Source organism: Salmo salar, chromosome 03 (assembly GCF_965601325.2).
Source record: "Salmo salar chromosome 03, fSalSal1, whole genome shotgun sequence".
Lineage (NCBI taxonomy): Eukaryota > Metazoa > Chordata > Actinopteri > Salmoniformes > Salmonidae > Salmo > Salmo salar.
This window is the reverse complement of record NC_138293.1, coordinates 19107420-19122774: the sequence shown is the minus strand read 5'-3', so window position 1 is coordinate 19122774 and position 15355 is coordinate 19107420. Positions and strand designations below refer to the sequence as shown.

General features: G+C 42.7%; 1 protein-coding gene across 1 annotated transcript in view; it reads right to left on the bottom strand.

Annotated features, from left to right (window-relative positions):
* The window catches only part of LOC106599164 (solute carrier family 53 member 1), a 58348-nt gene extending 43297 nt beyond the window's left edge, over positions 1-15051 (bottom strand). Inside the window, exons 1-2 of the mRNA XM_014190278.3 lie at positions 14582-15051; positions 5863-5914 (exon numbers count right to left, since the gene is read on the bottom strand). Coding sequence (XP_014045753.1) covers positions 5863-5914; positions 14582-14650 — 121 coding nt within the window. The 5' untranslated portion in view covers positions 14651-15051. The remainder of the gene's footprint in view (positions 1-5862; positions 5915-14581) is intronic.
* Between the last annotated feature and the right edge of the window lie 304 nt (positions 15052-15355).

Here is a 15355-nt window from a genome sequence, read left to right as displayed (position 1 = left end):
CTCAATGGGATTTTTATGGTTTAATAAAAATAAACCCAGAGGGATATTATTAGAGCCCGACCGATAAATTGGTAGACTGATATTAAAAATCGGCATTTAATTTTTTTTTTAAAAAGGTAATGATTGCCTGAAGAGGGCGCTCTACGAGCTGCTCATTTAACATCATGCAGCCTGTAAATCACAACGTGAGTCAGAGTGAGCATGGTGGTTTGATGTTGAGTAGCTTGCCAGCGACAGCGTATTTGGATAAGTAAATCAAAAGTACACTTCATCAAGCAAGCAGCCTTGTCCTCATCACATGCTCACTTGGTTAACGTTGGCTGGCTAACCAGCAATGTAGTTAGCCTAGCTAGCTAGCAAGCAATCTGTGCTATTTATGTGTGAACACAGGACTGACAACATAGTCAACACTGACTCATCCTTCATACAAAAATAACACTTATTGTCTGGGCCCAATGTGTTAGTGGGATTTTTTAGTTGGTTGGCGCAGATCTAGAAGAATTCAGTCCATCTGCTTAATTCATGATGAGATAAGATTGTTAGCTAGCCAGCTAGCAAAATTAGTAATGTGTGACTAAAACCAGTGCGGCAAGCATCTTCCTGCATTAATGTTTCAGTCATCAGTGCATGCCATTTGCAGTTGAAATATATAGCAGACACGTTTTGTACTAAATAACAGTGTAATTTACATTATGGTTTCAGTAAGAAAACATTTCCGTAATGAATGTGTGGACCCCAGGAAGAGTAGTGGGGATCCTATTAAAATAAAATGCAAAAAAATGTTATAAAATAACAGCTAGAATGTGCTTGTCATAACAGACAGTACATTATGCGACAACAAGCCAAAGACAGAGAAAAAAGAGGAGCTAGGAATCCCATTGGGCAATGAATGGCGGAACATATAACACCTCACACAGCAGACTGTAGACCAATTGCATTCACGTTGTCATGCTGCCTCACGCAATTGCTAATCATCATGCAACCCCTTCTCAAAGTCAGGGTGAGTCGAGAAACCTGCCTATTTTCCTCAAAGTACGTAATGTCATGATTTCAAAGATATACGATATTATAGATAACAAGTTAAATATTTGTAATGTTGTACTTCTTGTTGATGAAATTCATGCTAATGTTGGGTTTTTGAGCTAGTGCCCAATTGACCCCTGCACTCCTTGAAGTAGAGCCCTCCTAGTCCCGGGAATCACCCAGAATGCACAGCACAGTCCATTGACGACGCATGGGAAACATTCACAACTGCCGTTGATACAAATCCAATGGAGTCTCCCCATCTCCTCAAAAGTATCTCTGAACAAGCTCTCATTGCAGGTTGCCAAAGTGTTTCTTTACATGACCTTTGACTGTTGTACAGCACTGTAGCGAATCTACTAAGTGGTGACATTATGAACTGCATGTTACACAATTTCACTGCACAATTTGTGATCTTGTGAACAGTGCAGTTTCAGATTTACTACCAGATTAACTTTGAGACAAAGCTTAATTCATTCAGCCCTTCTGGTTTATTAGTGTACTTGTGGTGCTTCCGCACAAACACTTCTGCCTTCTTATCCACAGCCATAGACAGACATCTTTAAGTTGTACCTAAGAAGGTAAACTGAACCAGTGTTATACTGACTTTTGAGGATATACAGTGCCTTCGGAAAGTATTCAGACCCCTTGACTTTTTCAACTTCGTTACGTTACAGCCTTATTCTAAAATGGCTTTAAAAATAATATACACACAATATCCCATAATAACAAAGCAAAAACAGGTTTAGAAACAGAAATACCTTATTTTCATAAGTACAGTTGTGGCCAAAAGTTTTGAGAATGACAAATATTAAATTTCACAAAGTTCGCTGCTTCAGTGTCTTTAGATATTTTTGTCAGATGTTACTATTGAATACTGAAGTATAATTACAAGCATTTCATAAGTGTCAAAGGCTTTTATTGACAATTATATGAAGTTGATGCAAAGAGTCAATATTTGCAGTGTTGACCCTTCTTTTTCAAGACCTCTGCAATCCGCCCTGGCATGCTGTCAATTAACTTCTGGGCCACATCCTGACTGACGGCAGCCCATTCTTGCATAATCAATGCTTGGAGTTTGTCAGAATTTGTGGGTTTTTGTTTGTCCACCCGCTCTTGAGGATTGACCACAAGTTCTCAATGGGATTAAGGTCTGGGGAGTTTCCTGGCCATGGACCCAAAATATCGATGTTTGTTCCCTAAGCCACTTAGTTATCACTTTTGCCTTATGGAAAGGTGCTCCATCATGCTGGAATAGGAATTGTTCGTCACCAAACTGTTTCTGGATGGTTGGGAGAAGATGCTCTCGGAGGATGTGTTGGTACCATTCTTTATTCATGGCTGTGTTCTTAGGAAGAATTGAGAGTGAACCCACTCCCTTGGCTGAGAAGCAACCCCACACATGAATGGTCTCAGGATGCTTTACTGTTGGCATGACACAGGACTGATGGTAGCGCTCACCTTGTCTTCTCCGGACAAGCTTTTTTCCGGATGCCCCAAACAATCGGAAAGGGGATTCATCAGAGAAAATGACTTTACCCCAGTCCTCAGCAGTCCAATCCCTGTACCTTTTGCAGAATATCAGTCTGTCCCTGATGTTTTTCCTGGAGAAAAGTGGCTTCTTTGCTGCCCTTCTTGACATCAGGTTATCCTCCAAGTCTTCGCCTCACTCTGCGTGCAGATGCACTCACACCAGCCTGCTGCCATTCCTGAGCAAGCTCTGTACTGGTGGTGCCCCGCAGCTGAATCAACTTTAGGAGACGGTCCTGGTGCTTGGTCGACTTTCTTGGGTGCCCTGAAGCCTTCTTCACAACAATTTAACCGCTCTCTTTGAACTTCTTGATGATCCGATAAACGGTTGATTTAGGTGCAATCTTACTGGCAGCAATATCCTTGCCTGCAAAGCCTTTTTTGTGCAAAGCAATGATGACGACACGTGTTTCCTTGCAGGTAACCATGGCTGACAGAGGAAGAACAATGATTCCAAGCACCACCCTCCTTTTGAAGCTTCCAGTCTGTTATTCGAACTCAAACAGCATGACAGAGTGATCTCCAGCTTTGTCCTTGTCAACACTCACACCTGTGTTAACGAGAGAATCCCTGACATGATGTCAGCTGGTCCTTTTGTGGCAGGGCTGAAATGCAGTGGAAATGTTTTTTGGGGATTCAGTTCATTTGCATGGCAAAGACGGACTTTGCAATTAACTGCAATTCATCTGATCACTCTTCATAACATTCTGGAGTATATGCAAATTGCCATCATACAAACTGAGGCAGCAGGCTTTGTGAAAATTTATATTTGTGTCATTCTCAATTTTTGGCCACGACTGTATTCAGACCCTTTGCTATGAGACTTGAAATTGAGCTCAGGTGAATCCTGTTTCCATCGATCATCCTTGAAATGTTTCTACAACTTCATTGAGTCCACCTGTGGTAAAGTCAATTAATTTGACATGATTTGGAAAGGCACACCTGTCAAAGGTCCCACAGTTGACAGTGCATGTCAGAGCAAAAACCAAGCCATGAGGTCGAAGGAATTGTCCGTAGAGCTGAGACAGGATTTTGTTGAGGCACAGATCTTGGGAAGGGTACCAAAAAATGTCTGTAGCATTGCAGGTCCCCAAGAACACAGTGGCCTCCATCATTCTTAAATGGATGAAGTTTGGAACCACCAAGACTCTTTCTAGAGCTGGTCGCCCGGCCAAACTGAGCAATCGGGGGAGAAGGGCCTTGGTCAGGAAGGTGACCAAGAACCTGATGGTCACTCTGACAGAGCTCTAGAGTTCCTCTGTGGAAATGGGAGAACCTTCCAGAACGACAACCATCTCTGCAGCACTCCACCAATCAGGCCTTTATGGTAGAGTGGCCAGACGGAAGAAACTCCTCAGTGAAAGGCACATTCTTTTATTTTTTACCTTTATGACAGCCTGCTTGGAGTTTGCCAAAAGGCACCTAAAGACTCTCAAACCATGAGAAACCCAATTCAAAAGATTTTATGTTCTGATGAAACCAAGATTGAACTCTTCGGTCTAAATGCCAAGTGTCACGTCCGGAAGAAACCTGGCACCATCCCTACGTTGAAGCACGGTGGTGGCAGCATCATAATGTGGGGATGTTTTTCAGCGGCAGGGAATGGGAGACCAGTCAGGATCGAGGGAAAGATGAACGGAGCAAAGTACAGATATCCATGATGAAAACCTTTTCCAGAGCTCTCAGGACCTCAGACTGGGGTGAAGGTTCACTTTCCAACAGGACAACGACCCTAAGCACACAGACAAAACACAGGAGTGGCTTCGGGACAAGTCTCTGAATGTCCTTGAGTGGCCCAGCCAGAGCCCGGACTTGAACCCGATCAAACATTTCTGGAGAGACGCAAAAATAGCTGTGCAGTAACGCTCCCCATCCAACCTGAGAGCTTGAGAGGATCTGCAGAGAAGAATGGGAGAAACTCCCCAAATACAGGTGTGCCAAGCTTGTAGCATCAAGGCTGTAATCACTGTCAAAGGTGCTTCAACAAAGTACTGAGCAAAGGGTCTGAATACTTATGTAAATGTAATATTTCAGTTAGTTTTTTATATATATATATATATATATTTTTTTTTAAACCTGTTTGTGATTTGTCATTGTAGGGTATTGTGAATAGATTGATGAGGAAAAAAACCAATTTAATACATTTTAGAATAAAACTAATGTAACAAAATGTGGAAAAAGTCAAGGGGTCTGAATACTTTCCGAATGCACTGTATAGTTGCTTTTTGGTGGTTATCATGTAAACCACAAAAAAAAAATCTTAAATAATGTATATTTTATATTTAGTTACGAAATCATAATTTAGAGTATCTGTTAATCCTTTGGAGCACAATTTGTGCAAAAAAGGTATGTTTTTCAGTCCACCTGTAAAAAAATCATGTATCGGCAGATATATATCAGATATAGCTCCCTAAAATCAGTATCGGACTCAAAAATCATATCAGTCTCTAAATAAGGCTCTAAATATGTCGCACACGCACACACACGGTTCAAATATTATTGAAATCTTTCAAATACTTTGAGCGTTTTCTTTCGCCTGCCTGGAGTGCCAGGTAGGTGGCTATGTTTTAAAATCGTATTTGAACCCAGGTCTGACACAGAGACATACACAGGTTTGATAGTAAACCCATTCTCTTTTGAGAGAAGCTACCCTGCACAATCCTCCACCTACATGTCTGCTTGAGATCCTTCCAACTTTGACTAGCCTAACACCTATGTCTAACTTCAGGCTCATCTTAGGGTTGATACCCTAATGAGCGTAGCTACACTGTACAATCCTCCACCTATATATGTCTATACTGCAGTTCCCACCAGTGGTTCAGAGTAGCCTCTGTTGCTAGTCAAACGTAACAAGTTGGATTAAGTCTCCAAGCACACAATGCCATGCAGAAACACCACAGGGAAGTCTTAAAGGGACATGAGGTGTTTCACTGAGAATCCCGCTGTAGAAACGGATCAGCCTTCCAATGAAACTGAAGGCAGCTATGACGTAGCCAGCGACACTAGAAAAAGGCATGAGCAATGCATTGTCATTCTCCTCGCTGTTAGACCAAAGACTGATGGCCAGAAGCTGTGATGTGATTATTGTGCATGTCGCTTCCTCTCCCAGGCTCAACACTCTTTTCCGCCTCTCTCTCTTTTTCACTTTGCTCATCTCCCAGAGGATTGACTTTGTTCTTGCATTGATTTCTACAGAATAGGTTTGATACTGAAAGGCCAAGGGTTAGCTATCAGTAGTGTTGGGGAGATGTGGGGGGTCAGGCCCTAATTGTGTGCAGAATGCACGTGCACACACACATCTTATTTTACCTTCGATAGAGGGAGCCTGGTCCTGGGCAGAATACAGCATATCCTTGAAAGCCTGCAAAACAGAGAGAGAAAAACAAGAGAAAGGGGTAAAAATAAAGTCTCTAACCTAACTAGCGTTAGCGCTAGCTTAGAGCAAATACAAGAAGTCTATCCCTTTTTAAGCAGTGACAGCGTCATGAGTCATACACTACATCGTGCTGCTCTACCACATTGAGCTGTTTGCTTACGTGTGTGAATACTTGGTGTAGTGCTGCATTATTGAAGGAGTCCAAGTGTCGAAACACAAGTGATGTCGCGTCGAACACAACACAATGTCTGCAGTTCATTTTATAAATGTGTCATCCCATTAGCTAGGCTAGGGTTTAAGGTTAGGGGTTAGGTAACATGCTAGCTAAGTAGTAGCAAAGTTACTAATTAGCTAAAATGCTAAAGTTCTCCATGATGTGATTCGAACACTCAACATTTGGGTTGCTGGACCTTTATACGCTAGGGATGGGAATTGCCAGGGACCTCAGATATTATCACGATACTTAGGTGCTGATACGACATGTATTGCAATTCTCATGATTCTATATGTATTGCGATTCGATACTGCGATTTCATAGCGATTCGACATTCCAAACATATTTCTCACCATGCCTGTTGCTGAGAGACAAGAGAGAAAAAAAGTTTTTTGATCAGTCATGAAATAAAAGTGGTATAAACATGTTGGCTCACCACATAAAAGCAGATGGAGAACAAGTTATAGAAGGACAATTACTGGAGTTTTGGCGCAGGTACAGACAGCTAGCACAAACATAATATTGCAATATTGTCAAAAATATTAATATACAGTATATTGTCAAAAATAGTATCCTGAGATGTAACTACTGATTTCACCCATTACTACTATACATGGCTTCTTGCAAAAAGCCAGGCCAAATCAGCGAGTTCAGCCCCTCTTTAACATGGGCACCCAGATTATTGCACCACTGACTAGCTAAAACAGCCAGGGAATTTCTGCCCAGGAGCAAGCAGGCAGCCCCCCGACCATCCAGCCTCCTGCTGAATTTAGTTGCCTACCCCTGCTATACAGTCGCTCTCTGTGCCCCAGAGTAGAGAACAAGAAGTCACTTATTATTGTGGAAAAGCCAGCGAGTCTGAGGACAATAAAAGTCCTCAGTGCCAATAGGAGCTGCATGGTCAAGGTCACTCATGCTCTGATGAATGAGTGGATTCAGTAGATTTACAAACAAGAGCAACGAATGAAGAGAAATTAACAAATGATTGGGAAAGAAGTCTAGTGTCCTGGAAGATAACACATTGGTAATAGGGATGCATGATATATCGGTGAGAATATCGGAATCGGACAATATTAGCCAAAAATGCCGACATTGACGTCGGCCCGATGTCTAGTTTAACGCTGATGTTGAAAACCGATGTCAAAGCTTAAGTGTATACCTATATAAACGTAGGTAGGTGACGTAATGACGCCACGAAAAATACAGCTCTACATGTGCAATACAGAATTCCTAACCCAGCCCACAATGTCTGCGGTGTGGATCTATTTTGAAGTTTCAAAGGAAGATAACAAAAAGGCCATATGCAATGTTTGTGCAGCTATTATTTCCCGAGGAGGGGAGAAAGTGAAATCTTTCAATACCACAAACCTAATTACTCATTTGAAAGTGCATCACCCCCAGCCGTTCAGCGACTACATGGTACAAAAGCAGAAAGAAAAAAAAATAAGAGCACACTTCCAACAACTAAACAAGTTCAAGTCAAGCAGTCATTTGAAAGAGTAAGAACATTTCAGTGAGACAACTCAAAGGCAAAATCCATTAATGCCAAGATAATGGAATTCATTGCCCTTGACAATCAACCATTCTCTGTTGCGGATGATGTCGGCTTTCCCCCCGACTGGTCGAGCACCTTGAGCCCCGGTACACACTACCAAGTAGGCGCTATTTTTCAGATGTTGCACTACCAGAGTTACACAGTACTGTTGAATCGCACATCCGCGAGCTACTTGCTATGGGCGTCGCTGCTATTAGCTTCATGACTGACATTTGGACCAGCGACGTCAGCCCCATAAGCATGCGGAGTCTGACAGCACAGTGGGTCAACAAGGATTTCGTATTGTAGAAAGCAATATTGCATGCTCAAGAATGTGCTGGTTCTCATACCGTTGCTGCCATTTCAACGGCATTTGAGAAAATGTTTGAAACTTGGAAAAAACCCAAGAACAAAGTACACGCTGTGCTACTTGATAATGCACGTAACATGACAAAGGCTTTGGAAGAATGTGGACACACGCTGCAACTGGCTGTGAACGAAGGTGTTTTGGCCCAACGCAGCATATCTGAGAGTGGCAACAGGTAGGAAGATAGTGGGTCATTTTAAAACACTCACAGCTCGCATACAGCCACCTGCAAGCAATACAGGAGCAGCTTGGAGTGAAAACAAAAAGGCTTAAGCAAGACGTTTCCACCAGATGGAACAGTACTTTTTACATGATGGAGAGCCTGCTGGAACAAAAACAAGTGCTTGGCATGAACACAGCTGACTATGAGTTACCTGCAACAATCAGTACAAACCAGTGGACTCATTGAAAACATGAACACACTCCAAGCTCCATTCGAACAACTGACTCGAGAAATAAGATCTTCAACTGCGTCTGCAGCAGACGTGATACCCTCTGCTCAACAAAACAGCCGACACAGACCGTGGGGTTAAAACTTGCAAAAGTACTCTACTAGATGCTGTGAACAAGCAATTCGGTGGCATTCTCTCTGAGCCTCTTTACTGTGTCGCCACCATGCTCGATGCTAGGTACAAGGACCGCTACTTCGATGCAGACAAGAAACAGGGTTTACGTGAAATGTTAGACACAGTTGGACAAGATGGAAACGGACACAGTGACACTGCACACCGAAGAAGAGGACCCACAACAGAAGAGGCCACAGACAAACAGGGCTGAAACTTCACTGCTTGACATGTATGATTAAATCCTGGTTGAGAAGGAAACGACTGAACGAAACAGCACAGCAAGTAAGTGAAAGAAATAGGTTTTGATTATGTTTTACTGGTAATGGGGACATACGTAAATGCCAACAAAATAACTTTTTGGTGTGTGTGTGTGTGTGTGTGTGTGTGTGAGAGAGACGTTATATTTTTATTTCTGTTACTACATCGGCCAACATTTGCCAATGTTGATCTATGCCTAATAAACATTTGGAATGCAAGAATAATATGTTGTATTAAATGTGATAACCCCCCCGCCCCTTCCCATTATTTGCAGAACCTACTATTTCCAGGAACCTACTATTCCCCTCCACTTGGATACTGGAGAAGTAACAAGCACCGTTTCCCCATCCTAGCTAAAGCTGCGCGCAAGTATCTTGGTGCTCCCTGTACTAGTGTGGACAGTGAGCGTCTTTTCAGTGCAGCATCACACATTGTAGAAGAAAAAAAAATAAAAATTGTGACAAAGCCGAGCAGGTCCTCTTTGTGAAGAAAAACTTCCACCAAATGTTAAAATTGTAAATGGTCAGTCATATAGTAAACCAGCCATCTAGAGTCACTGGAGAAATGTTTACTAAGCCCAATGGCTTTTCTGTTGTTCATTCATGGCTGGTATAGGTCAAGATTTGTATTTAATTTAAAACAAAGTAGTTTTGTTTTTTTATTTCCTAAATGAAAGATGTTTTAAATTTGCTCTCATTTTACTAGTCAAGTCAGTTGAGCACATTTTAAAGTTGGTTGGCATACTTGTGTTGTGTGTGTATTATCTTACAGCAGGAATCCCAAATCAATCATTACTGATCAATCAGTGTTTGCTGGCTGTTTATCAGGGTTCCATACTTACTGTATCCTTATCCAACGTGTGTGTCCAACACCACAAACCCTCACTGTTCCCAACAACGATGTAGGTAGATCCATTCTCACGTGCTTGTTTTTTCTCTCATCACGTGACACCTTGGAACAACAGCTTCAACATCAGGCTACAATAACAAGCGACCTCAGTTCTCCAGTCCAAGACATGCCCCTAGAGAGTCCAGATAAATGTTACTCCTAGGCAAAGGCCTAGGGTCAGCTTTCACTGCCTTAAACTTTTTGGTGTGTGTATGTGTGTGAGAGACACGTTATATATATTTATTTATTTAAATAAATAAAGGTGAAATAAAAAAAATGAAATAAAAAATAATAATCCAAGCCTTTGGGGGCAATTAGAAATACTGTTCCTAGAGTCTAGACAAGAGATTGGGGGGGGGTAAAGTCTAGCCAACCTATATGAGGGAAAAATGACCTACACTAGAGATTTATTCCCAAAAGGCCCTTAGCATCTATCCCCTTGGAACTTGTCTATATAGAATCTCATAAATAGTGAGAGTGAGAACCAACAGACAAGGGCCCAGTCTATGGTCCTCCATTTTACAGCCCTGCTATACTATATCTATCGGAGCACGGCATTGCCATCAGCCATTTAGGGAATGCTTCCTTTGAAATCAATGAAAGCTGCTATGTTGCCTGCGTTGTGTCACATCCAATGGCAGCGTCAAAGTGCAAGAATCGCTGAGGTTCAATTCTCTATGCCTGACGCGCACGTTCATTCTATCTTGTGAATGGAAATAAATGAGAAAATAGTTGTTTTGGTTGGTTTCTGGTGTAGCAGGTAGAACTTCACATTGACACAATACTGATGGCAATGTGTGTAGTGCAGGCCCCCAGTGTCCGGTCTGGAACGTCAAGTCACGAGCTCTGCTGGTGGGCTACTGTGTAGAAACCTAGCGGTGACAAAATCTCATTGTCTTCCCTCGAAAGCCTATGTAAAATAGATATTTTTTTCTGTATGGCGTTTTGAGCTCTAAAATCTGTTTATCAAGATCAAGTTTGATCCCCACGGAGGAGGCTCGCGCCCTCATGCACGGCTCTTTGTGCATAACTCAGGCTGGATGAAAACGACTACATCAACCATGATCCTTTGCTAGTTACGGCCACTTTCACTATGATCCTTAACAATTTTTTGGTGCCATTCAGCCTCAAATCATCAATATGGCGTGCTTCAAATTCAAATACTTCCAGCTTTATGTGCCATCGGGACATTTCCATAGGAATACGTGAATGACGTCAGCGCTACTATCTTCTGGTTTTAATGTCTATGGTGTAGTGTAGCTGGCTTGTTAGCTAAGGTCTTCTGTGAGGCGCTGGTTGCGACCATCTTTACACAGTTGGACTGTGCATATCATTAATGTGGTTCTTGAGATGTTAAAACACTACTCCAGGCATCGTGGTAATTTGTACAGCGCGACGGGCTAGAACGCAACCAGTATCTTACTCTTCCCTGGAGCTGAGCCAGTCAAGCAGCCAGTCAGTAAGAGAAGACACTGATATGACCGTGCCGTGACCCTGGTCCCTGCCGGAACCTGCTCTGCACAGCACAAAAACGGTCACGGGAGTGTCACTGTGAGAGCTAGCTAATATAATGGGGCAGTCCTCTGTTTAAATGCTCCAGTAGTTTAATTAGAAGCGTTCATTTTTTTTTTTTTACCACAGAGTAGAAGGCCTGACGAAGACCCTTTGTGGTCAAATCTTGGCTAGTAAGTAAAACCACGGGAGCATTTAGCCCTTAGGTTAAACCGTGAGCAGGTGTTTGATTTAAAAAAAACTTTCCAACTAGCAGCAGTGTTTCCCTAGCCTAGCTCCATTTTAAAATGGTGAATGTGAGGAACAGATAGTGTTTTTATGGAGCAGAAAACCGTGTGGCAGAGATGGTAGGAATGATAAGAGCAACAGAGACAGGAATGGCATGGCATGGTGTGCTTACAAAGATCACCAACTGTCATGCAATACTCAGCACAGAGCCTACACAGCAGGGCGCAGTGCTACTAGTGTAGCCAAAGCCTTTGTTTTCCCACACTACCCACTGTGTATGTTTGTGTGTGTGTATGGTGTTTGTACTTGACAGAAAGGGCAACTTCCCATGCTTGAGCCTGTGTGAGTGTGCACTAAGTTCATCAGCGGGTTCTAAAGCGTAAGTTTCCAAAACAAAGCAGACCACTACAGGCAAGCGATTATCCCTTCAGCCCCCCTCCCTCCTCTACCGCTGTACTCCTGTTGGCCCTTCACAGGTCTGTGGTATCTTGCTAGGGGTGTTACACATCGTGGGCCGTAATACAGGCCAAACTACAACACAAGGCCAGACAAAAATCAAGGCAGTGTGGACTGTGGAGATATGGTGTGTGTTAGGCTGCACTAGTAGCCTACGAGACAGTCTGGTTAGAATGAACGTTGAGTGACTTCTCTGACCACAACTGGCCACACATTCTCTGCCTCCAATCTCACTGCATTCAACTGCCAAATAGGCTAATAAGCTAAAAGAAAACTGCCATATATATATATATATATATATATATAGAAATAAAAGTATTTGAGTGTCATGTCACGCGTATAATAGGATTAAATCTATGACGCACAAGCCTAGATGAAGGAGTAGGTGGCCTATAGGCTATTAACTACTGGTGAGTTAGCCACTGCACGTCTCCAATCTGAGCTCAGAAAACAGTAAGCCATAATCAGGGTCATATTCATCAGGCACCGAACTGAAAAAAACTTCCTGAAACAGGAAGGGACTACCAGAATTTATCCAATAAGAAACACTTTACAGATGCAAACTGTTCTGCCGTAATGAATATGACCCAGAAAAATCAGCTCCACAAGAGTAAAAGATACAAAAACAACAGGGGTCCCTCAGACAGGCACTGGTAATTATTCTCAACAACAACCGTAACCACAGACACACAGACATGAATAAAGGCAGACATGAACATGGTACACATGCACCGCATGAATTCAGACAAGAATAAACAGTACATGCCAGCCTGTTTCCCTGATGAATCTAATTGAGGCAGTACAGTGCTCTGCTCATATAGAATGTTGAGTGCAGAGTCCAGCTATCCCCTTGAACTGAGAGAGAGAGAGCAGTGAACAAATACAACACCTTTCAAGGAATTAGAATATTCTCAGAGCGGCACGTGCATGCATTCACACACATGCATATATGTGTATGGGCGCACGCATTCAAATACATACAGATACATGCACACACACCTAGGCAGAATCTCTCAAACAGGTTGTCATAAACAGGATTAGGTCTATGTTCTCACAAACATTTTGAAAACCACTACATGAAGAGACTACACTTCTGAAAACCACTACGCAAGTGATACTTCGTCCCAATGTGTTGCAACTCTAGCCAACTGGCAGGAGTCTGTAAAATCAAATTGTGTAATCATTGTGTGGAGAACTGACCCCGCAAGAGCCACAGAGCCATCATTCACTGTCTGTTCTAGCCCTGACCATCTCTAATCAGTAGGCTAATCCAACTGAAGAAACCTCAGCAGCACTGATGTGAAATGATTCAATTATGTGTACTGCAGTCAGAGGGAGCGCTGATGTGTGGGGGAGTAGGAAAGGGTCGCTGCCGTTTTAGAGTTCTGATGTGTGGGGGGGGGGGGGGGGGGGGGGTAGGAAAGGGGTGCTGCTGTTTTAGAGTTCTGTCTGATGTGGACACAACTAGACCATATTTCACACACTTGCATGATCATAATTCAAAAAGGCAATGTTTATCATTGAGGAATGCAAGCTCAATAACAATTATTTTGGATCTATATGCCATGAATGTATTTGGCATGCTTACTTCATAACAAAGAAATGCTCTAGGGACCACTGGTCTGGACCCATTTTGCGCACACATTTTCCAGCAGACGGTAGTACTGGAAGAGAGCAAGCTGACCCTTTCCAGAGCTTTTTAATTAAAAGTCAGTGTCCTTGAATTTGACTTTGTTGGTGTTGATACATGAGAGGGTGGTTGCCAGCAAATATTTTACAGGTAGCCATTTGTCCTGCGGTCTGAAGTGGACCCAGCCCAGGGACTGTGTCAGTAAACATGACAGTGCTGGTGCAAGAAGCAGCAATGCGTAGAACTGAGGACTGCAGCAGTGATCACCTCCAAATGCAGGCGTTCATTGCAGAGTTATGTTGCTGCAATCCACACCAGTTCCATAAATTGCAGGTATATTCAATCATCTCCATCAAACAGGGGCATTGGGTTTTGTGGGTTTTGTAGTTGATCCGTGCTGAAGAATGTTAGGGGATCAGTGTAATAGTGTGCACTGTATTACAGGTAACTACTGTACTGTAACGTTATAACGCTACTGAACAAGCTAGCTATTTGGTTGGAATTGTAGAATTGCATTGCAAAAGAGTTTTCTATCTAGGTGGCAAAATAAGGTAGAGAATAATAATTATGAACCATACATCTAATGTAACGTATAGTATGGCTCGCTGAGTTACATTAGGTCAAGCAATACTTGTAAAACACGCTAAATAGCTCAAACGCTTGACATTCAATGTCTCAAAAAACTGTTCATTTACTGTCACACACTGCAAACCCCATTAGATGCACCCCCCCCCCCCCCCCCCAGCAATATTATCAGACTAACATCGGCTAACCGCTAACATTAGGAGTTCATGCTACGTTAATTGTTATACTCGCTAGCTGATTTATCTGGGTAGCCAGATAAACTGAAATTACTTAGTAATGATTAGTAGCTGTGTGTGTTATAAAAACGAAGCTCTATCAAGAGTATCCCTCTCTTGGCAGTTAACTAGCTAGCGTAATTTAGCAGCGCGAGCCAAAATAACTGTTGGACAGCTAGCTAGCGAGCTAGCCATTTACCTCATACTGGATGTATTGTTTTCTCCATTCAGGGGTGATGTGCGCCGAAAGGTGCTCCGTGAATTTCATCCTTCCTCAGTGGTTCCCCTCCGGGGTTTCGACGTTGAAATACTTGCTGTCAGATGACTTTCTTTGCGATGGATGATATCACACAGCTAGCTAAAATAAAGCCAACGAGGACAGTTTGATAGAGAACCACCATTTAGCAATGTTTGTCATCCAGATTATGACTGTGCTGCTCGGTCGAAGATCCCCTTTTCTCCGTCTCACATTATGGTCGGAGAACGTGAGTGACAGCCACGAAACATGACTTCAAGAAAATGCTCATCTCCGCCTTTATCTTAACTAGCTACGTTGTCACAATAATAACATGTTGTTTCGCCTTTGATTATTACTTGGACTACGTTGTTTCTGAGGTAACAGCCTCTTGTGCTCTGAGGTCGCTATCGTTGGACAGAAAGTGACGTAGTTGTGTCGTCACTCTTCATAGAATACTCAACAGCAAGTGGATTTTAAATTCTCACCGCCCCCTTCATTTGGAAAACGGCAAGAGCATTTGCCTTCCCCACAATTTCTACTCTAAACCACTGGTTTCAAAAACTAAAGTCCAAACCCTTGCCAGACGGTCAGACCTATCATACATTTGCGTTGTGGACATCAGTGTCTCCTAGAGCAGTGTATACTTATCAACAGACTATGAGTCAGAGCTTGATTGGCCCCAAGAAGGTCTGGCACCAAGGTGAACAGAGCTCAGACTGTTCATCGGTTTTGCAA